Below are 23,699 nucleotides of genomic sequence, written 5' to 3'. Positions count from 1 at the left end.
CGTCACAGATCATATGTTTAAAGCTATATTATCGTTGTGTGTCATCAATATATATTTAAAAATCACATCATTGATTTATGAAAGAATATGTGTTAAAAGCTACGTCATCATGAACATGTATTTAAAAATTAAATCATCACCGACGTATCAAAGAACATGTGTTTAAAAGTTACGTCATCATCGTGTCATCACCCATATATAGAGTAATAATCCATACATAATTTTACAAAAAAAAAAAGTTGTTGGATTTTAATGATTCTAAAATCCAACTCTGGTCAGAAAGACAAGCTCAAGCTTTGTTTCAAGACAATTCAGAGGAATTTCCAACTCAACTTCTCGTACAATTCTAACAAATCCAAGCTTGAATTCAAACTATTGAGTATGACAAAACTCTGTATCAAATTGTATATTTATGGTACCCCCAATCCTCAAAATCCTTTCCTCTTTTGAATCCAAATGGCACTGTAACCAGTGGTTTTTGCAAAAATTTAACTAATTATACACGAATCTAAGCTCAGCTAATTAACAAAAATACATCTGAGTAGCAGAGACTTGGATTAAAAAGGACAGCAGATTAATAAGTTACTTTCGCGACAAAATTCAATTAAAATACTCAGTCATATAGCAATTTAGCTGATTGAGTTCTTGATTTCTTGCTTTCATTCTTTGAGTTTTTCTCAGCATACTTCTCATTCGTAGCGATAGCTTTTGCCACAGCCTTCATCTTCCGATCATTTTTTGATCTCTTCATTGGTCTTCCCTTCTTCGTCTTTCTGTTTCAAGATAAGTACACATTTAACAGTTTGCTCAAAAAAGACAGCTTCAATACCAGCAGGAAACAGTACCATAATAGAATGAAGATTAACAAATGATGAATTTTGATGAGGGCTACTCGAACAAGTACGTTGTGAAGCAGCATTAGGCCTTGGGCTTCATTCATAAACGTCTCTAAGTGACATTCTACTCTTAGATATCCGTTAAAAAACCGTTCACACTCGCCGTTAAGCAATGATTCCACAGATCAAAATCTGATTACTAGGCCATGCAAGCAGAACTTATCTATATGGACGACCTATGTTATGGTAAGTTCCGTTACCTAGAAGAAACAACAAGACTAAATGCAAAACAATAGAACAATGCCTCGAACTCCCAGAATAATGATATAGCAAAACAAGCTTGCAAGATGAGAAAATGGAAATCATACAAGTTAACTGACTGCAGAAAGGAAAAATCATAAGGTCGAGCATTTACATTACACCCTCAACATACCAACAATCACTGATACATCCTGATTTTTTCATAAGCAGGCACATAAGACATATTCCAAACTAAATGGGAGCTTAAGAATCCAATGGCCATGCTTCAATCTTCAAATCATCAACCAGTTTGGCAATACTAATCTAAAACATTCACCACCAATCACACTGCAGAGATCATCAAAAAATTCTTTAGGAAAACTCATCAAACAATGGAATATAGACGCATCAATTTCTAATTATCTTAGAAAAATCTTATTGTTTACTCCAGGCTTTGCGCTCCACAGCAGCATTTACCTTTAAATTATACTATCCGAATATGCTAAAAGAGTAAATTGATACGAGGATTGACAACAATTCACTTCCCAAATGCTATCGTTTCCCTAAAACTTTTAATCAAATAGATCCAGAAAGTTCCACTAAGAATCCAAATTCCCTAAAACTTACATTTTAGCAGCACCAGAATCAGGCTTTCGAACTCCAGTCTCTGAAGTGTCCATTGCTGCACAGAAACCAAAATTTACATATAAATTACAACTTTTGTTAAAGGCATATGCAAAAAAGGAATAAGAGAGAAAGGTGAAAGTTACCTTGAGGAAGAGCAGGAACGGCGCCTTCGCTGACGTCCATTGAAGCGGCGCCGCCGTTTCGCTTCTTCTTGTTTCTGTTTTTGGCCATGTCCTTAGGTCTAGAGATCTGAAAACAAAACCAAGAAATTGAAAAGTTAAACCCTACGAATTGGGATTTTCCTTAGAGAGAAGCAGGAAGAGACCCGCCGACCTTCGAATTGAAATGGGCCTACTGTTCCTGTTTTACTTCCTTTTAGGCCTAAAAGAAATTGTGTAGACTTAGCCCATATGCAAAGAGTGGCTGCATCCATTGGGCCGTCTGGCCCATCCTTAATAATATCGCTACTGAAATTATTTTTCTTCTCCCTTTTCTTTTTAATTTTTTTAAAGATAAAACTCTACTTATCCTTTTTTTTTTTTTAAGTTTCAATAAATATTGATAGGTTGAAGTCGAGAAACATGTCGCAGGACAAATTACGTGATACAATCCGTTACAGACAAATGACATGATAGAACACGTCATGAAGAATAATATAATAATATATGTTATATGTTTATCACGAATTTTGATGTAATCCGTTCTGTCGTATGTTTTGTTATATTATTATTTTATCAAAAATAGACTTTATATTTAATCAAATTTTAACTTTTTTTCACATAACACTTTACGATTTTATTCTCAATTAACACTTTGTAAATATATCTTTTCGCAATTTAGCACTTTGTGAATAACTTCTATTCACGAGGAAGTTAAAAGTAATAAACATCTTTCAACGTGTACAAATAAGTTAACTATGAATTGAGTATATTTTGATAATTTTACGAGATAAACTTTAACAGTTTAACCCTTTCATAAAAAAAAAAACAATTTAACCTCTCATAAAAACAAAAATTATTAGACACAAAGGTTAATTGAGAAAAAAAATCCATAAAATCATAATATGTCAGGTAAGAAAACTAATAAAAAAGCAGGAAGAAAAGGAAAAACATTCAACTGATAAGTCCTTGTTCCTAATGTCATTAAAAGTTTGATGGATTCTTGTCTTTTACTTTCATGCACAAAGGGAAACATGTCTTTCTTTCTTGTCTCAATTATCTGGTTTAATTCTTCTTTCTTTTTCAACCTTGGGCTACCCAAATAAATCAGCCCCCAAAGCTTAATAATGCCTGAATCAAGTGCTTTCATTGAGAACCAGGCCCAGTAATTTGATGGAACATGTTCATTAATTTATTTTTTCCCCAAAAACCAACAGTTTTCTGCAATGGAAACATTATGCTCTCTCACATGGAACCCTGATTTGGATGGTGCTCCTTGTGTTTTTCCCAGTTGCAACAATGTTAGTAAATGGCCAAACCAGAAGATCCTGTCTAGTTAGACAAAATTATTGCTGTGCATAAAGAACAATTACTTCAGCTACTTCCCATGTTATCAATCAGACATGATGAACACAACAACTCCAGCTTGACTTTGGATTATCTTTTTGGCAAGAAAACAGGTAGATAGTTTTGAAGATGGCCCCCCAATCATCCCCATTAGGTGGCGTTAATCATTCTCGGATGCCACCATCAATTCTGGCCAAACCTCCTGTTTGTGACAACTCTCTCACTGGTATCCATCACCTTCTTTTTACAAGTAATAATTCACTTCTTAGTGAAAATGAAAATCATTTAAAGTCTCGTGATCGGAAAAAGTTATCGTTAAAAATTTACTGTTTTAAGTAAAAACTCTAAGTGTCACGATTTAAAAAAAATCGTGAATTCTGAATATTTAAGTATTCACACTTTCTTCAACTTGCAAAAAACTTTTCGCAAGACAAAAAAATGTGAAGCTCAATAAATCGATACGAACTATGCTTTTACAGGTTAGGGTGGAACGTGGCACTGAGCTTATGAAAGCTTAATTTGGTTCTTAACATGTCCTGTAAATTATGGCCATGGGAAGCATGGCATACAGGAATAGAGGACAAACAATGAAATACTCCTTTACTTCCTATTCAGGGGGTACTCCCTGGATTACTCCACTTTACAAGAATCAATAAAAAAGAAGAAAAAATGTAGTGTCATCAACAGATATCCTTTAGCTTGGAAACTACTCCATCTGGGAATCGCATTGGGAGGAGGAAGAAGCCAAAGCAAAGCTTGAGAAAACATATGGCAGATATATACTTTTAAGACCAGTTAGACTGAAGATAGCTACCATTCCAACTGCTTTTGGAGACATAACCACTGTAAGTTGTCAGAAGTTTCGTCTTAACCCTCCATCATGCTCAATGATTAAAGGGTGCCCAAAGCCACATGACTCAAAAAAAAAAATCACAAAAGAAGATGCACCCAATTCACTTTATCTTCCCACATTAACATGCCCCTATTGCAGACACTGTTCACATCCCACTCCCAGTATTGAAAATCCTACCCAATAAAGGTAGGTCCACTAAAGATATCTAAAAAGGTTGAACCACAGTGCACATGCATAGGAAATTAGGGCCCCTATTCATCAAAGCATTACTTTCTCTGATTATGGGTGTAAATTATGATCCAAGAACATAACATGGTCTATGTTGATATATTAAAGAAATCTTCACATACGTCGATCAAGATCAAACTCGACTTGATTATTTTATAATTAATATGAAACAATCGACGTTTCGTTATGTTGACACGAGGGTCAACTAATGAGGTAAAATTAGTTTAATCGCTTAATTAGTGTACGATAAATCGATTTGTTTATGCCAAACTTAGGTAGAGTATGATTTTTTATGTTCTCCCTTCTAACTAGGCCATGAGAGGTATTTAGATGATTGCCAAGAAATGATATCTGTTGACATGAGATTCTGAGAATTCCCAATGGAATTTTTTAATCAGAACATGAAATAATGATTGAATTGCTGCTTAAAAAAGGCAAATATTAACTTTTAATGCAAAAAAAATATTATCCCTGGGAATATTGGTAAGACCCCTAATTATAATATTCCAGACAAACTTTATAGTGCATGGTCATGGGTTCCATTTAGGAGACATCTTCATGAAAATTCTTGCCTTTTTTAATTAATGATGTTTGCTAATTGCTATTCCAGAGACTCCTTGGAAGGATAATTATCAAAGCATTTTTTCAAACTATATTTCTTAAACTTGGAAATTGATTCATTAAACAAATAAAAAATTACTCTCTCCTTATTTTTTTTATTTTCATGAAGATTAAGATAAAAATTTTGATCTTAATATATTTTATATTAAATTTAAAAAAAATTATAATATAAAAATTCTGACATGAATCTCATACCAGTAAAAAATAATATAAGTCATAAGCTCATAAATAAGAGCCTTTGTACGTGATTTTTGAATTGAATTTATGAGTTAGTGACAAATAGGGTTTAGACTTTATCCAATTGTTAACTAATGTGAGATTTCATGAGAGATAACTGTCTTGAAATAGACCAATTCAAAGTAAGCAGCAGCTCGTGAAGTTCGTCACCCCTCAATTTTTGTTTTTTTTATTATTATAGATAGAAAATTTGATATATATAAATTTATAAATTTGTATAATTATCCTTTAGTCATCTTTCATGCGAAAAGCCTAAATCTATCATTGAAGGTAAGTTTTCTTTTTTCTTGGATGAAAGAACAAGTGCAACATTTAGGGGGCGGACCTATATTATGACAAGTGGGATCACATAACACCACTTATTTATTGAAATGTCAAAAATTTATATTTTATTATATTACTTTTGTTAGAGTTTTAAATAGTTATTGATATTAATGGATACCAATGGATTCATTAATTTTTTTATAATTTTGTGAGGAGCGAGGTCAAAGATTTTAAGTCAAAGTAGATTTATCAAAAAGTAATTTATATGTTAATATTTAAATACTACATTAAAAGAATTTTTTTTATAATTTAAATATTAATGTTTTTAAATTATTATTATTATTTTAATTATAGCACCACTTAAAAAAAATTTTTGAGTCTAAAAGATAATAATATGCATGATTCGTGACACAAATAGGTATTAAGGAAATTATTAGCAATAATCAAATATTTAGACCTTTTAAGTTTTAATCAAAATTTTGAACGAGTTTATTAATTTTTATAATGAATATTTCGTTAAAAAAAATATTTTCGTTAGATACATAGATACAACTGTTAACGAATAGTTAATATTTTTATTAATTTGATGAAGTGATAATATTGAAATAATAATTTTATTTTTTATTATATAACACTAATTAAAAAAATTACTGAATCTAAAAGATGATAATATGCATGAACTGACAGAAACATGTATTATAAGGAAATTATAAACAATGAATTAATGGGAATCCCACTATTGGGAACAGTTTGGATTGTTGGGTACGTTCTGTGATTGGGAACCGGCAAAGCTACTGGAAAAATGAAAAGAGAAACTCAAGTCACAAAAGTCGACAAATTATCGTACTCCGAGGCAGGCTTTAGTCATGGCAAAGGGATATTACAAAGTGTGAACTATAAGCAAGTAATCTTATCCACTTAGACAAAAGAAAATTAATTATCTCTTTTTTTAATTTTTATTTCTAGTTATACAAATTATTTACTAATAAATTTGTCATTGTAATTTTATAAATTATTGTTATTTTTAATAAATACATGTTTAAATATCACAGCTAATCATGTGGTGTTAACTTAAAAATACTGAAGTACTATAATAAATAATGACATTGTTATTAAATATTTCACTTTTTATATCAACATAATATAATATAAATAATAATAAATAATATTTTAATTAATAACAATCAATCAATTAATCCTTAATTATAATGTACTATTTATTTTAAAATAAAATTATAAAAATTTGATTAAACATAATAAAATAATGAGAGTTTATTTAAAATTTTTAAATAATTTAATAATTTTTTAAATTATTTTGCAAATGAACCAACAATTTCCTTTTCAAACACATTAATTTAAATAAGTCAAAAAAAACAAACAAAATCGAATAATTTTTCGATTCTGAAAAATGGGAAAAAAAATACAAACAAACAACAAAAAGCCAAGTTTAAACAGTAATTGGTGAATTAAAACTAAAATCTATAATATTGATCTAAACTATATATATACACAATAATTGCAAAGGGTTAAATTAAGTGGGGTCCCAACGTTGGCAATAGGGCCCATTTAGCACATAAAATTAGGGGGAAAGGAACAAGCAATAAGGTTCCAATCTCGCCGGGATTGGGTGGCCTTTTTTCCATTTTCTCTTTTCATTTTATTTCTAAACTTATAAAAAAAAAGTTCTCTTTTTTTTTTTTTGTGTTTGGTTGTTTGACTTATTTCTCTTTGCCTTGCCTTTATCTAACGACAAGAATAGCGGGGGCCACGTTACCGTTATGATTAATCTCCCTCCACTTATAAATTTTTTCAAATACAAAAAAAAAAGAAAAACACGTTTGATTCGTATGGATTACGTTAAATTAGAATTACCTATTTGCCCTTGTCTAAAATATTCGATTTTGAATTCTTTAAGGATGGTTTGGTACTAGTTGTAATTACCCATCTACCCTTTTTTAATGCTATCAAGTTTGTAAAAGAAATTAAAGTCTTTTTATTTCTTACTTGTTAGTCATGCAAGCATTGGAACCTAACCCCCATCCCCCCACACCCCCCCCCCCNAATGGATAAATATTTTATTGGGACATAGATTTTAATACAATATATTAATCATATTACTTTTAAAAATTTTAAAAAATATTTTTTATTACGTCCAATTAAACTTATATACTTTTATTTTATATTAAATAAGTTTTTATAATTAAATATTGATTAATTATCATTAATCAAACCATTGCTCATCATTTTAAGCTCACGTTACACTAACGTGACGCTGTCATGAATGATAAAAATGTTATATGGTTATGTCACTATACCACATTACCATCTATCATGACATGTTAACGTACTATATCAGTGTCATATAGTACGAAATGACAAGTGACAATATGACTAATGATTCGTTAGTCAACAGTTAGTCATAGTAACCGTTTTATTCATATGCTTTTTAGATATCCAGTCTATATATTATTAAATTAGAGTAACGAAATACTTTTATTTTTTTAAAAAAAATCTATTCATACACTTAGCGAATGCCATTGCTTTGTAAGTCAAATAGAATAATTTAATTGCTAATTCTAAAAGTTCGTAAATTAAGGATAAGTAGTTAGGTTTAATTCAAACCCTAATTATTCAAACTAATTCCCTCCATTATTCCAATATCAAATTAACAAATTTTTGACTTTATAAACACCTAATCATACCATCATTTGTAGTCATGCACATAATAGATTTGAATTCAAAAACAAGCCTTTTGAGTTTTGATAATTTCAAACGAAAAAAATTAAAAAAAAAGACCCAACGGACAAAATTTGTCTTCATATCCTTTTCAATTCCATTATCTTCACAAGTCAAAGAAAAGTTCATGCAAGAAACGTACCGTTTTGGGCAAATCAAAAGCAAGCATCTACCTTGACGTGTAAACTAATTATTGCAAAGGACCCACATATACACCCACAAATACTTCATGGGGCCATCAACATTAACTAATTAATCCGCACTATTACTTTTATCTTAATCCATGATTAAATGACTAAGTAATTGAAAATGCTTGGGAAAGTTTGGATTATACTTGGGTTTGAAGTTAAATTAATTATGATTAATAGAAAAGGGAAAGACACATACTTTTAGAGGATCTATTGAAGGTGAAGAATTAGTTAAAATTTAGATATGACTTATTAATTTTTGAGATCTACCTACCTGCCAAGGAGTATTCCAATGAATGTAGTAGGTTGTAACCAACCAAAGAAAGAAAATAAATAAATAAATAACTACTGAATTGGATCTTACAACAAAAGGGAAGAATTCCCGTCAAGATTACTTGCATCTTATTAAGTGTGTGACTGGTATTGTAAGTGGCAGAATCACGATCCATTGAAATTCAGTTTTTTATCGTTCCGATTCGTAAAAAAAAAAAATGCATACATCTTATTAAATTGTGTTAATATTATTGTTAAGATAATATTTGCATGGTTTAATATAATTTTATGGAGATATTTTCAGTTCTTATCTTGATTTTTACAGAGATTAAAATAGAAGTTTTGATTATGATATATTTTATATTAACTTTTTAAAGAAACTTATAATATAAATGTTTAATAAAAAAATCACAAAATTAATTTTATAATATAAATGTTATTTTTTAATATTTGGAAAAGAAAAGATGGATAAAGAAAAAAAGCAAAAAGAGTAATAAAAATGAAATTAAAAATATTGTTATCTTTACATCAAATTTTCCTAATATTATTAAATTTATCTATAATTAGCTAATTTGTAATTTAACATTTCCGAAAAAAAAAATTGTAATTTAACACTATGAACTCAAAGTTTAGCTTTAACAAATTGCTTAGTACTAACTTTGAATCATTTTCATCAAATTACTCTCTTACCTACCTATGCATTAAAAGTTTTTTATTTTCCAAATATTTAATTGCATGATAAAGATGGTTGGCTAGATTTTGAATATAAATTACGACTATAAAACTTTTTGAAAGCTATGTATTATTATTATAATTAATAATAATTAAAACATTAAAAGCTTTGATAGTATATTAGTGCAAGTGTTATGAATCTCATATTAATAAAAGATGAAATAGATTTTAAACTTATAAATAAAAATAGGCACGATTTTTAAGTTAAAAATATGATTCTGTGAAAGTAAAATTAAAACTTACTCAATTTTTATTGATGTAAAATTTTTCATGAGAAATATCAGAATCGAGGTAAGTCTGAACAAAGATGAATTGTTTTATGTATGTGTTTCAGATAGGAACATAAATCATGACATAGATATGATTTAAATATATGTTTTATAATATAATGAAGAAGGGCAAAAAAGGAATTTAATAAAAATTCAAACAGGACTAGTAACGGTAATTTTATCCAAATTCCGGACCTAATCTAAAGCCTTTCAGCTTTTTCAGGTCCCTAACGCCTGCATTTCGATTCGGCCAGCTCTCACTACTTTTTATTTCCCAAAAACATCCTTTTTTTTTAAATTATTTTAATCAATTAGTCCTTCCTTATTTTATTCTTAAATAAATTAAGAAAAAATTTATTTAAACCCTCTTGATCAGATCGAAGCCGTTTCTTTTTCCCATCTTTCTTTCTGTTTTTGTTTGTTTTAAATTTAATTTAATTTTCTGATAAAACCCAAACCAAAACAGAAAAAACAAGAACAAGAGGAAGAAGAAGAAGAAGAAGCTCAATATTAACAGTTTTGGTTTGCTTGTTTTTGTTTGGGCAAGGTTTGTTTCTCAACAACCTTAAATCTTCACCCTTTTTTTTTTTAATTTTTCGTTTTTAAAAAAGCCGCGGCTTTTTCTTTCTTGTTCGTCTTTCTTTTTTAGCAAATGCAAGTTCTCCCCGCAGTTTCGATTTCCGTTTCTTTCAACGATATCCGAAACGTTTCAATTCTCCGTTCACTAATTTTTTTTTCACCTCAAAAATTCCGCTGCTTCGATCTTATTCTGACTTTTTTTTTAGCGAAGTAATTAATTTGAATTTTTAGGAAGAAAAAACACTTTTTTTTTGTTTTTTTTTTTAATTTAAACATGATGTTATCGGCGTCGCCGACGAGTTTAGCGAAAAGTTCGCTAGAAGAAATGTTAGACTCTCTCCGGCGACGAGACGAGGCCGAGAAGCCTAAAGACTTACCCCCGGCTTTACCGGCCAGGCCCACATCCAAGGCTCGACTTCCCCCGGCTCGCCGGTCCCTTCCGACGAACTTCAAAGTCGATGCCAATGGCGAAACAGGAGGGAATTGCGGTGAAAACGGTGGCGGTTTAAGTGAAGTGAGAGGGAAAGAGGAAGGCAAAAGGAAGGAGAAGGAGTTGGGAGTGAAGAGGAATAGCTTTGGGAGCAAGAAAATGAGGAAAGATGTCAATGTGGATTCCCCGTATAATATGGAGGCAGTGGAAGGGAAGAAAGGGGAGGAAAAGGACGGGAAAAGTAGGGTTTCGGATGCGAAAGTTGAGATGAAGGAAGGAGGGAAAGGGAAGGCGGAGTGGGAGGAGAACGACAATATTGAGTATTTTATTAAGAAAGTAAGTAATAAGCGGAAATTAGTTTTTGTTTGCTTTTCTTCTTTGTCATATTATGTTTCAGTGTGCTTAGGAAGAGGTTTTATAAGCTCTATATTGATATTAATGTTTAATTTTAAAACTACGTGGGAAGTAATTAATAAGCATAGGGGAAATATGGAATTTTAAGAAACGAGAAATTTGAGGATTTGATTTACTTTGATTGATTTTTTTGTTGTTAATATTTTTATCACTATTAATAATGTCTAACTGTGTTAAAAATGAAGCTTTTGTTTAGTGTGCTTAGGGTTTATAACTCAGGAAGTATGTGGTTTATCTGGATTGAGTGATGAAAATTTCAATATAATTACGATTTCTCATGATGGGTAGGTGTGCCTAACATACTAGGAGGTTGGTTTTAGTTTTATAGATATGAGGTTAGTTTCCAGAGATGAAATTGAAGTTCAAAGATTATGTAGAGTCTATTGTTTTACTTCACAAATAAATGGTTGACGTGAACTTTCAGACTATTACTTAAGTTCTTTTGTTAAAACATGAAAAATGTGGGAGCATTGGCTTGGACATTTTGTTTTTAATCTTCTGTGAAAATGATTATTAGTGTAGGTAAATATATTTGATTTTTTTAAAAAAAAAACTCTTATTTATTATGGGAGGATATGGTTTCAGAAACTTCTTGTTTGGTGCTGGCTATCCAATGGGGTGTGGGGATCGGGAACTATACAATCTACTTCAGGAGAGGAATCATTTGTCTCCCTCTCCAATGGAAATGTAAGTTCATATATGTCATGATTTCTTGAAATTGTATTATTAGTCTTGAGTGTTCCTTTTGGCTGGTTGGTGTATGATTTATGTTTTATCATTTTTTTAGGTTGTAAAAGTCTCTACCGGTGAGCTCTTACCTGCAAACCCAGAAATTTTGGAGGGTGTGGATGATCTCATACAGCTTAGTTATTTGAATGAGCCATCAGTTGTTCACAATCTTAAGTACAGATATTCTCGTGATATGATATATGTAAGCACTAAGCAGGATATATCCCTTGCTCATGTACTTATTAATGGGGATTATTGCTACTGCACTTCATTTACACGTTTTTTATTTATGTAGAGTAAAGCAGGCCCAGTTTTGATTGCAGTCAACCCCTTCAAAGATGTAAAAATTTATGGGAAGGATTTTGTCACAGCCTATAGACAGAAAGCTACAGACAGCCCTCATGTTTTTGCTATAGCAGACATGGCATATAACGAGATGATGAATGGTGTGAATGAAACCATTCTTTCTTTTTCTTTCTGAAGTTAGCTTAAAAAAGTGAGAATTTGCTTGCAGTGTCGTAATAACTTGTTTCTAATGCTCTATTTATTGTCTGTAATTAATATTTTGCAGATGGAGTAAATCAGTCTATAATCATAAGGTTAGTTGGATGTTTTTGTATTTTTAATTATTTATGATATTGTAATACTTGTGTGGGCCTTGAGGCACATTTTTTATTTTCTATGAACTGTAGAATTACAGAATCTAAATTTATCTTGCAGTGGGGAAAGTGGAGCTGGGAAAACTGAGACAGCAAAATTTGCAATGAAGTACCTAGCTGCACTTGGAGGTGGCAGTGGTGGGATAGAGTGTGAAATCCTTCAGGCAAATTGTATACTTGAAGCATTTGGGAATGCAAAGACGTCTAGGAATGACAACTCTAGCCGATTTGTGAGTTCTTTTTTTTCCCCTTATTCATTTTTACCTTGTTTTCTACTGAGGTAAATCTATATAAATTGTATCTCATGGCTTGAAGAATCTTTACTGATATTACTTTGTAATTTTTTAATGACCAGTTTCTGGTTTGGTTTATCCTGTATTTCATATTTGGTATAGCTCAGAAAAGTATATCTTTTTAATTGCTCTGTTATCTGAACTGGTGCAGGGGAAACTTATTGAAATTCATTTTACCACATTAGGGAAGATGTCTGGTGCCAAGATTCAAACTTGTAAGCATGTTGAAATTGAAACAATTGCTGTTATTGCTTGATATCCTATAATTAATACTATACATTAATTCTGGTGACTGACTTGATTTTGTGCTAATGTTGATTCACCAACAATTGTGGATAGTTCTTCTGGAAAAGGTGACTTACTGGCCCAATTAAACTTTATGTTGGATTGTATGTTTGTTATCATGTGTAATATCTGATGCGGACATTTTTTATGTCTCGTTTGAGCAGTCAAGAGTAGTTCAGCTGGCTGCTGGTGAAAGGTCATACCATATATTTTATCAACTTTGTGCTGGTGCTCCACCAACTCTAAGAGGTACTATTTCATTTTATAGTGTTTCGCGGTCCGTGCACATTCAGAACAGTTTTGGAGTCTGAATAACATTGGCTGAGCCCTATATCTATATGGCACTATGCTTGCACTTGTTATTTCTTGAAGCCATGGAGCTTACTTTTAAGAAGTCATCGTATCATACCGTTTAAATCTCTAGGTCACTCAAGTTATTCTTGCTGCATGGCCATTTGTTAGCTGGATTGAATCAATTAAATATTATGGCTCCTATATCTGTTTTAGAAAGCCATAACCCCTCACCATTTCTTTTTAACTAGACATAAATACATCATACTGTTCATAATTCTAGCATGCAGTTAACCTATTCACTTGAATCCGTGAAATGTATTTCTGATCCTTGGAATCATGTCTTTGCAGAGAGACTGAATCTTAAAATGGCTAACGAGTACAACTATCTTGTCCAGAGTGACTGCTTGGTGATTGATGGTGTTGATGATGCTCAGAAATTCCACAAGCTTATGGTAAATCAGAAGACTAGATTTTAATGTTTCCATCAATACTGCAGGCATTTCTTTTCCATTTAATTTCTGTCTCATTGGCTTTGAAGTGTAATAGATTCCCCATATCTGCAGGAAGCCTTGGACATTGTTCAAATTTGCAAAGAAGAGCAAGAGCAAGCATTGAAAATGCTTGCTGTAGTGTTATGGCTGGGAAATATTTCGTTTCAAGTAATTGACAATGAAAATCATGTGGAGGCATTGGCTGATGAAGGTACTAATATTGGTTTTAGCTTTTCTATGACACTTCTTCTGCAAGTATTTTGCATTTGATATTGTATCTAGGAATTTTTCATTCTGTTTCCTTTTTCTTGGAAAAAAGAAGAAACAAAAGAAACTAGGATTCTTTCTTTATTGTAGCTTGTACTACTAGTGATAGTTGTTTCGAGAAGCTCCTACTTTAGAAGGACTCTTTTACTAATTTTATTTATTTGAACTTTGAGCAACAAGATATTGTCCTGCAGATGCATTGCCTCCTTAAATTTTCTGATAACCTGTGCCAATGAACATGGTCCAAAAAAAGATATTGTCTTGCAGATGCATTGTCTCCTTAAATTTTCTGATAACCTGTGCCAATGAACATGGTCCAAACTTTATTGAAGGTTTATTGGCCTACTACTTTAGATGAACTTTTAAGTGACCCATTCATTTTTATAATGCTCCAAAGTATTTTGTCAATTGTTTCAGCATAGGCACTACCAAATGACTGTCACTATCATGCTCTGGAGCTGAAGGATTGTTCTGAACTCATTATATATGATAAAATGCGCATTTATAAGATACATATGCTATAAAGACTTGATCATACGGGATTTTTGTCATCACCGGTAGTTTTATGTCTGCTATATTACTTGGTTGTTGCATTTGTTTAAGTTAAATATTTAGTTAGCCTTTTGTTTTGCACTTATGTGCATGTTTGTTAATAAGTTGTGTTTGTAGTTGTTGGAGACTGAAAAAGGATTACATTATAAGATACTTATTTATATGATCAATTTTTATTCCTTGTTGCAGCTTTAACCAGTGCTGCCAAACTGATGGGTTGTGCACCACATGAACTGATGCAAGCTTTATCTACTCACAGAATGCAAGCTGGCAAGGATAGTATTGCTAAAAAATTGACATTGCGACAGGTTTGTCTAGTATTTGATTAACAAAACTATTCTTCCTCAATATTCTCTTAAGTTGCATTCTATATTTCCTGTGATGACACATTGACAACATGATAATGCATTCATTGACTTGTAATTTAGGCAATTGACACGAGAGATGCATTGGCAAAATTTATCTATGCAAGCTTGTTTGACTGGCTTGTGGAACAAATCAATAAGTCGCTTGAAGTGGGCAAACAGTGCACTGGCAGGTCCATAAGCATCCTTGATATTTATGGGTTTGAGTCCTTTAAGGTATGTAGGTTCTAATTAGCTGTCAGGGATTATCATTGTGAAGTTCAGTTTCTCCAACTGATAATTTTTCCTCTGCTCATTTTCAGAAGAATAGCTTTGAACAGTTTTGTATAAATTATGCAAATGAGAGGTTGCAACAACACTTCAACCGGCACCTATTTAAGCTTGAGCAGGAGGTTAGCAACTCAAATCTTTTAATTGTTATAGTATTTGGCTTCTGTAGGAGTACTTCCACCCCCCTCCCTCTTCTCCATCACTACCAGAAAAAAGGAAAAGAAAAGAAAGATAAAGAAAAAAGACACAACAGAGGGCGAGGAACGTTGTTTTGCATATTTTGCATGTTTATGTAAAAGGAATCATCATGGTGACATTCTCAAACGATATTTGAATGTATTCTAGTTGTGTCATGTATCAAGCAAGTGGTAAGCTTTCTGCAAAAATTTGATTTTGAATTACTTAAATGTGAACTAAAGCATATATTTTTAAATCTGAAAATGAAGGAAAAGCCTTGCTCCTTCCATTGTATTTACTTTGTGTAATGCCTTCACTTATGATGGGCACACCATGTGTTTGTTTGATATGCATGTATGGAGGTTTGGATTAAATATGCACTACTTGTTGTAGGGACCAAAGACTGTAGAAAATTTTTTTTACACCACTTGCATTTTGTGGTTGAGAGAGAACATGCATCTTATATGATGCTGTTGTGAAGTGCAAATTTAAAGTGGGAGCTTGGTGGTGCTAGTCTTGATATCTTTTGTCATGTAAACTGCTTGGAGGATGTTATTCCACATTCTGACATATTTTTATCTCATATGAGAACCAAATATGATATGTAGTTTGCCTGGTGATTGGCCCATGGGATGGGCAGGCATTCCTTATCTTATGGCCGCCTAAATCCTAAAAATTTAGTCAAGGCTGGATTCATGCCAAGTGTCAAGTATGATACCCAGAAGTTTTACCATGGAAGTTGATTGATGCTTACACTAGAAGAAGAACACCTCTATACCCTTGAGCTGGGAGTCTGGTACTCTGCCCTCCTTCTACTGGGCTTACGATTTAAATTACAGAAGCCAAAAGTTCTATATAATTTGGTTCTTGGCTGTTTATTCTATCACTGGATTTGGTTTCTTCCCATCTCAGCAATTGTTATTTTGGCCAAATTCCTGTTATTAATAGCCTCTTCGTTTTCCTTTCAGGAGTATGAATTGGATGGGATTAATTGGACTAAAGTTGATTTTGCTGACAACCAAGAGTGCTTGGACTTATTTGAGAAGGTACTTTGAAGGTTAAATAGTTTCTTTATGATCTAGGTTTGAGTTCCTTGGATTGTTTTAAGGGATTGCTGGACTCAGTTCTGTATATCATGCAGCATGTGGTTATTGCATGTGGTATGGTTTTCCTTATATTTAGAAATTGCCTTGGTCTTACTAACGTATGTGGTCTTATGTTGTCTTAGCTTGGGTGCTAATGCTGGCTGAAGTTTTGATTTCCCTGTCATATCTGTTGTGCTGCAAGCAAAATGTTCCTGGTTAATTAGTGACTGTTCTCTTTTGGTGGTGATTTTTCAGAAACCGTTTGGGCTACTTTGCTTACTGGATGAGGAATCAAATTTCCCCAATGCAACTGATTTGACCTTTGCTAATAAGTTGAAGCAGCACTTGAATGCTAATCCTTGCTTCAAAGGAGATAGAGGCAGGGCCTTCGGTGTTCGTCATTTTGCAGGAGAGGTCAGTTATTGGTCAGCTTTTGAGGACAATTAGTAATTTTTTTTTTAAAGATTTTCCTTTCATTCAAATTGAAAGGCAATTAATCAAGAAAGTAGGAATATCCTACATTGAAGATGGGTCCGTACATTTTTTGTGTGCTGTTATTTGTTGTTGTTTTCAAACAAAATTATTTGTGAGATATTTGAAAGTGGTCAAAATATTTGCTAGATATTTGGAAGGGGCTAAGTTCCATAGCACATCAATTATAGCCATTGGTTGGATCTCTAAATAGAATTTGTCTCAGGATCTATTATATATAAATAGGTGTAAAATTTTCTTGTCCCGGTCAAACTACAGAATGAGACTTTATAGAAATCTTGAAATGTTATTAAATTACATTTTGATTTTTGCAATGGCTGAAGTTTGATTCTAAACTGCAAACTCCTTGGTATTAAACATTGTTTCTTTGCCCTATTCTGAGTTAGGTTTTCTGTTTACAACTTCAGCTTTTGATGCATGCATATTCATTTTAATCTGATGTAGCTTTAGAACATTTTATTTGAACAAAGAAAGGGATCTTGTATTTTTCAAAATTGATTAGCTGGACAGGGTTAGTACATACTCACACCATAAGGTGCAGTTAAGCAAGTCCAATTTGTGAAAAAGGTTGAATATGTTAGGCAAGTTGATTCAAATAGCATTGCATTCTGCTGACAACATGATGCACAATGCATACATGAAATTATTGATTTTCCGAGTTCTGCCAGGTACTCTATGATACAAATGGCTTTTTGGAAAAGAACCGAGACCCACTGAACTCTGAGTTAGTCCAACTTCTATCATCATGTAATGGCCAATTGCCACAATCATTTGCCTCTAAAATGCTTAATCAATCTCTGAAACCAGCAACTTCATTTGATGCTTCAAAGCAAAGCGTCGGTGCAAAGTTCAAGGTAAATTTGTTTTCTTAATAGTTGTGATCCAAATTTTTCAGTGGTTGTAATGTAAAATAAGAATACAAAGCTTTTTGCAGTATCCATTCTTTATTTGAGAAGCTTTATGACACCGAGTTGTTCTTGAAACTTCAGTATAAGGAAGACAAAGATTTGCCAGCCCTATGAATGAAGTTATATTGATTTAATGAGTTCTTTGGTTCTTGGATGGGTTGTTGGGTAATTGATATGTACATTTGCCTTTTGATTGAAAAATACTTTATGTTCCTTTGGCAATGGGGTATCTAATACAGTACTAATAATATTGATCTTTGCTGCACACTGAGATGTGCCTGTTAGTAAAGCATGTTTTATCAATGTCATTTTTCTTCCATCCTTGTAGGGTCAACTCTTCAAACTAATGAACCAGTTGGAGAATACAACACCTCACTTTATCCGCTGCATAAAGCCAAATTGCAAGAAGCTTCCTGGCATGTATGAAGAGGATCTTGTCTTGCAGCAGCTTAGATGGTGTGGAGTTTTAGAGATTGTTAGAATCTCAAGATCTGGATACCCTACGCGTATGACACATCAGAAATTTGCAGAAAGGTAGGGGCAAAAACCTCCTTATTTTAACGCTTATTTAATTTTTTATTATTCCGTCTTAACTAGTTCACCCATTAATTCTTCTCATATATTTTTAGGTATGGGTTCCTACTGTCGAAGACCAATGTATCTCAGGATCCATTAAGTATTTCAGTTGCTGTTCTACAACAATTTAATGTCCTCCCTGAAATGTATCAAATTGGCTATACCAAACTGTATCTTCGAACTGGGCAGGTAAGTTTCTTTATTTCTTTAACGTTGTTGAACGTTTCTGTCCATTCTTATGCTGTAATTTTTCAACTTTGGTGTTCTTTCAAACACTTACTGGAAATATATGACTTTATAGATAATTGCAAGAGCCAACCAACCTTAACCCTTGGTCTGTGCGTATCAAGAGTTTGTACTAAGACTTCATATAAGCCACCACTCTGTGCTAGTTTAACTTACTACCTTTCCCACTCCACCTGAACTAGGAGATCTGGGAGATATAACTTTCTCTTACTTAATGGCAGGAAATCATGTTAGGCAAATTTCTAGCAATTAATCTGTAGAAAACACTGAGAATTTTTTCAAGTGGAGCCCAAGTAACCAGGTTGATATGTAAATGTAGATGAATCTCTGTGTTGCAAATAAAAGAGTGGACTATCTATTGGTGAGGTTCTACTAATCAGTTCCTTCGTCTCAAAATATTTGGATTACACCAAAAAACCATGACGGTCTCTAGAAATCTGGTGATTAGTGCAGACACCATGCACAGCAAGTTTATACTAGTTTTTTCTACTTGCTTTTCCTCTGAATGTTTTTTGTAGGGTCTGTACAAGTTATTAAAGCAATGTGTATCATGTTTCTGGTCTTGACTGGTTGTTGCTCCAATATTTGTAGTTGATTTTATGCAAGTGAGTTTGAACGGGTTTAGGAAAGAAGTTAATTAGAGCAAGAGTATTGCTATATATCTCATATCATGCAAGTGACTTTAGTTAACATGATATTGTTCCTCAAAAATGTCCTCAAGTATAGGTTCTCATTCCATTTAATATATTATAACAATTACATATTACCAGCTCAGGGATATTGCCTCCCATGTAAATCGAGCTGTTGTTCCAATTTCTTTTGGACTTAAATGGTATTTCATTAATTGAACTGAAACTTGATACTCAGAGTCAGACCTTAAAGTTAACATGCTGAGATTTGGAAAATGGAGTTTCATTCTGTTTATGATTATCTTTGGAATAGTTTTTCTGATGCTGTTATGTCTGACTGGTTTGCAGATTGGTGCATTGGAGCATAGGAGAAAACAAGTGTTGCAAGGAGTAATTGAGGTTCAGAAATACTTCCGGGGTCACCAGGCTCGTCGCCTTTTCCATGAGCTCAACAAAGAAGCAAAACATATACAATCATGTAATGAACTGCTTCAAAACAACATTCACTCTCAATCAAACATAATCTTGTTTTTCCACTTCTGACAGATTCTTTGCTTGTTTTATAATTTTTTGTTGTCATATCTGGTTATAAGTTCACATTGTTTCATACATTTAGGCTATCTTTCTGCAGGACATTTTAGACTTTGGTCTTTAAACATCTTTATCTCCAATGCACCTTTTCTCACTTTAGTGGCTTGAAATGCAGATTTGTTTGTCTTCGTTGCCATAAGTTGATTCCTTTTGTAGATCATGAGAACCTATCTTTGGCAATTTAAATTGTTGGATTACTTTTTAAGTGTTTGACGTTTCCTTAACGATGCAGTTGTCCGCGGTGAAAACATCCGAAGGAAGCATGCTGTTGAGGGAAATATGTGCTCAGCATTTGCTTCCCAATTACTTGACGAGCAGTTGACGGCAGTCATATATTTACAATCTGGTAAAATTCTTTGTTTACTAGCGAAATTTGTGGCTTTCTCATTGTCTACATTTTTCTCACTTTTTTTTCTCCAATGCAGTAATCCGTGGGTGGCTGGCCCGGAGACATTTCAATAACATGCATAATTTGAAACAGTTAAACCGTGAAAGTGTAAAATCTAGACGAAAGATGGGTAGGAGGATTTCTGAAGCAAAGGTATTCTGTACTCTCAATATTGTAACATGCTAAGAGTGTTTTTTAAAGATATTTTCTTACCCACCATGTTTATTTTCTCTTAGTTGCATGCCTTCAAGCATGCTTTACTTTCTAAATTGTGCATAATCGATTGAGCACTTTGAAGGACTTAAATGGTGACCCTTTTTGGCTGACCAGGGCATACCACATGAGCAACAGATTCCAGTTCTGCCTTCTGTAATGGCAGAGCTTCAGAAAAGGGTTCTCAAGGCAGAAGCGACTTTGGGGCAAAAAGAACAGGAAAATGCCACATTACGGGAGCAATTACAACAGTATGAGGCAAGGTGGTTGGAGTATGAGTCAAAAATGAAATCAATGGAGGAGATGTGGCAAAAGCAAATGGCATCACTGCAAGTGAGTTTGTGTATATATACATAAATGTTGATAACATGTTTGCATTATGGTGACTGTCGATGACCAACACAAAAGGTCTTGACAATGGTCAAATTAATTGCAAAAATAATGCGATCCTGATGATCACAGCTAATCATATCAAACTGACTCAATGACTTTAAATTACTGGCGGGATTGTAAATTTTATATGGAGCTGATAGTACAGGCTTTGTTCTGGATCATTGACTGCTGGCAAAGATTCGTTGTTATGATATGTCTTTGTCGTGGCTTTAATGACATGTAAAGTCCATATATATATATATATATATATATATATATATATTTCTGTTTTTGTCCTAGTTATATATACACTGTTGTGAGACTTGCATGTTTAATGATTTTTTTTATGAAAATTACATGTAATAATAGCAATTATAATCACAAGAAGTAACTTTTAACATATATCCCGTTGAAGAGACCAACAAATGCATGTTTAATAATTTAATAACTTAGTTCAATTGCATTTATTGCAGTCAAGTCTTGCCGCTGCCAGAAAGAGTCTTGCTGCTGACAGTACTACTGGTCAGCTTGGAAGAGTTGATGTTGCATCACCTCGTTGTTATGATTCTGAAGATATGTCCATGGGATCTCGAACTCCTGGTGGGAACACACCTGTCTTATATTCTGGTGCGATGCCTGATTTTGTTGGGGGAAGGGAGAATGGTTCTTTGAATGCAGTGAGCAATCTGGTAAAGGAACTCGAGCAGCGGAAACAAACATTTGATGATGACGCAAAATCTTTGATTGAGGTCAGAACGGCCCACCCAGGTTCTGTTACGAATCCTGATGATGAACTCCGGAGATTAAAACTCAGATTTGAGACATGGAAGAAAGATTACAAAACGAGATTAAGGGAAACCAAGGCAAGACTACATAAACGTGGGCATCCAGAATCAGACAAAGCCCGAAGAAAATGGTGGGGGAAGCTAAGTTCAAGAGCATAGAATTGCAGTTTGAAAGGATCATCGATCTCAGCTTGGTCCAAGCAATATCCAAGAGTTGTTGCCCAAAATGCCACCTGCTTCCGTTCTCAGGTACAGTTATTTACGTTTATGGCGACAATCATAAACGTTTCTATAGTCCGTGGACAGCGAAGGGAGACATTGTATATCTACCGATTTTTGTTACTTGGTGGGAGGAATTATCATGTGAATAGACGAATAGCAATTTCTTGAGACCGCCTTCTTCTTCGAATGGTTCGGTTTAGTTTGTGTATATTCTGTTTCCAGTGATGTAAGGTCCAAACTATGTAGTTCCTTGAATACAGATGAAATGAGAAATGTTCATATGCCTTTTCCCTAAATTACATTGAATCTCAGTGATACAGAGGTTTCACATTGTCGAACAATAGATACATCTCCCTTCTAATCCACACAAGCAAACACAGAACAAGTTTGATCTGGGTATTATTGATTTACGATCCAGGCACAAACTTGGTAGCATAGACCCAAGCATTGTTGGCAACAGGGTTGTCAAGGTGGTCAAACAGGTTCTCCAGGGGACCTTTTCCGGTAACAATGGCTTGGACGAAGAAACCGAACATGGAGAACATGGCTAGCCTGCCGTTCTTGATTTCTTTCACCTTGAGTTCAGCAAATGTTACAGGGTCATCAGCAAGGCCAAGAGGGTCGAAGTATCGGCCACCAGGGTAAAGGTCATTGCCTTCTCCAACACCAGGGAGACCATTGATGCGGAATCCTTCAACCAGACCCATGAGGACGACTTGGAAGCCGAGGACGGCAAGGATGCTTTGAGCATGAACCAGGTTGGGGTTGCCTAGGTAGTCCAAGCCACCTTCTGAGAAAATCTGAGCTCCAGCTTTGAACCATACTGGTTCCTTGAAGTTCACACGAAGCCATTTCTGAAGGACTTCTGGGGTGATGCAGCCTAGTGCTCCCAACATTGCCCATCTTCCATGGATCACCTAAACATTGTTTGATTAACAAAGAACTGTTAACAGATTATAAAACCATGGCATTGGATTTAGCTTTGAAGGAAACAAACATAGTTTCAATTGCTAATTTAGAGAGAGAGAGAGAGGTTACCTCAAGAGCCCTGTTCCTGGCAAAGGCCTCAGGGTCAGCTGATAAACCAGCTGTGTCCCATCCATAGTCACCAGGGAACTCTCCAGTCAAGTATGATGGAGTCTGAGCTGAAAAGGGTCCCAAGTACTTCACTCTGTCTGGTCCATACCACAGATCATTTCCCTACAGAGTACACCCCAAAAGCAAAAACCAAACAAATCAAAACTCACCTCTGAAGGAAATCCTAGGGAAACCAAAAAAAAGAAGAAGAAGAAAAAACCCAAAAACTTACCATTGTGTATTTGCCAGTGCCTGTAGAGACAACATCTCTGAGAGGGTTAGCATTAGAGGTTCTGTTTTGGCCAAGAAATGGGGTTGGCCTAAGGACAGTTCCAGAGCTAAGCATGGAAGCCATTGTGTCTTGGAGTCAAGAGGGGCAGTTTAATCAGTTCAAATCAGCTGGGAAATGTATGTATGGAAAGGGAAGTGAAAGCTATATATGTGGAGAAGAGAAGAAAGAGAAATGGAAGAATCAAAAGATGGGTGGTTAAGAAAGGAAGAGGCAAGGAATTGTGGTGGGGATTTGGAGGCTCAAAAATAAGCCAATCAAAGGGCTGCAAAGGATTTGAAGCATCTCCAACTCATATCCTTCTATCCACATTTATTATCTCAAGGGAGAGAGAGTCTGGACACGTGGCTTACGCAATAAATGAGTTGCAAAAAACCATTGGTAAAACGTTTTGGCATAATATTGGTAAAAA

General features: G+C 33.8%; 3 protein-coding genes across 3 annotated transcripts; 1 reads left to right on the top strand and 2 right to left on the bottom strand.

The window, feature by feature from the left end:
• LOC18593819 lies at window positions 345-2,038 on the bottom strand. Its single transcript, XM_007021201.2, has 3 exons — window positions 1,847-2,038; window positions 1,704-1,758; window positions 345-773 (listed from the first exon to the last, which is right to left on the bottom strand). The coding sequence occupies exons 1-3, from the start codon at window positions 1,932-1,934 to the stop codon at window positions 614-616; spliced, it is 303 nt and encodes a 100-aa protein (XP_007021263.2). The 5' UTR covers window positions 1,935-2,038; the 3' UTR covers window positions 345-613.
• Window positions 10,065-22,217, top strand: LOC18593818 (myosin-2). The gene is made up of 24 exons (XM_007021199.2): window positions 10,065-10,954; window positions 11,618-11,719; window positions 11,820-11,963; window positions 12,057-12,207; window positions 12,333-12,360; window positions 12,482-12,650; window positions 12,865-12,928; window positions 13,053-13,066; window positions 13,163-13,247; window positions 13,641-13,744; window positions 13,856-13,994; window positions 14,792-14,910; window positions 15,031-15,183; window positions 15,270-15,359; window positions 16,383-16,460; window positions 16,755-16,913; window positions 17,660-17,845; window positions 18,228-18,433; window positions 18,529-18,664; window positions 19,699-19,828; window positions 20,174-20,287; window positions 20,367-20,482; window positions 20,660-20,875; window positions 21,388-22,217. Exons 1-24 carry the CDS (start codon window positions 10,463-10,465, stop codon window positions 21,856-21,858), a joined length of 3,666 nt encoding a protein of 1,221 aa, XP_007021261.2. The 5' UTR covers window positions 10,065-10,462; the 3' UTR covers window positions 21,859-22,217.
• Window positions 22,149-23,429, bottom strand: LOC18593817 (chlorophyll a-b binding protein 3, chloroplastic). The gene is made up of 3 exons (XM_007021198.2): window positions 23,231-23,429; window positions 22,960-23,121; window positions 22,149-22,838 (listed from the first exon to the last, which is right to left on the bottom strand). The coding sequence occupies exons 1-3, from the start codon at window positions 23,351-23,353 to the stop codon at window positions 22,329-22,331; spliced, it is 795 nt and encodes a 264-aa protein (XP_007021260.2). The 5' UTR covers window positions 23,354-23,429; the 3' UTR covers window positions 22,149-22,328.

Source organism: Theobroma cacao, chromosome 7 (assembly GCF_000208745.1).
Source record: "Theobroma cacao cultivar B97-61/B2 chromosome 7, Criollo_cocoa_genome_V2, whole genome shotgun sequence".
NCBI classification, from domain to species: domain Eukaryota; kingdom Viridiplantae; phylum Streptophyta; class Magnoliopsida; order Malvales; family Malvaceae; genus Theobroma; species Theobroma cacao.
This window is presented reverse-complemented; position numbering and strand designations above follow the sequence as displayed.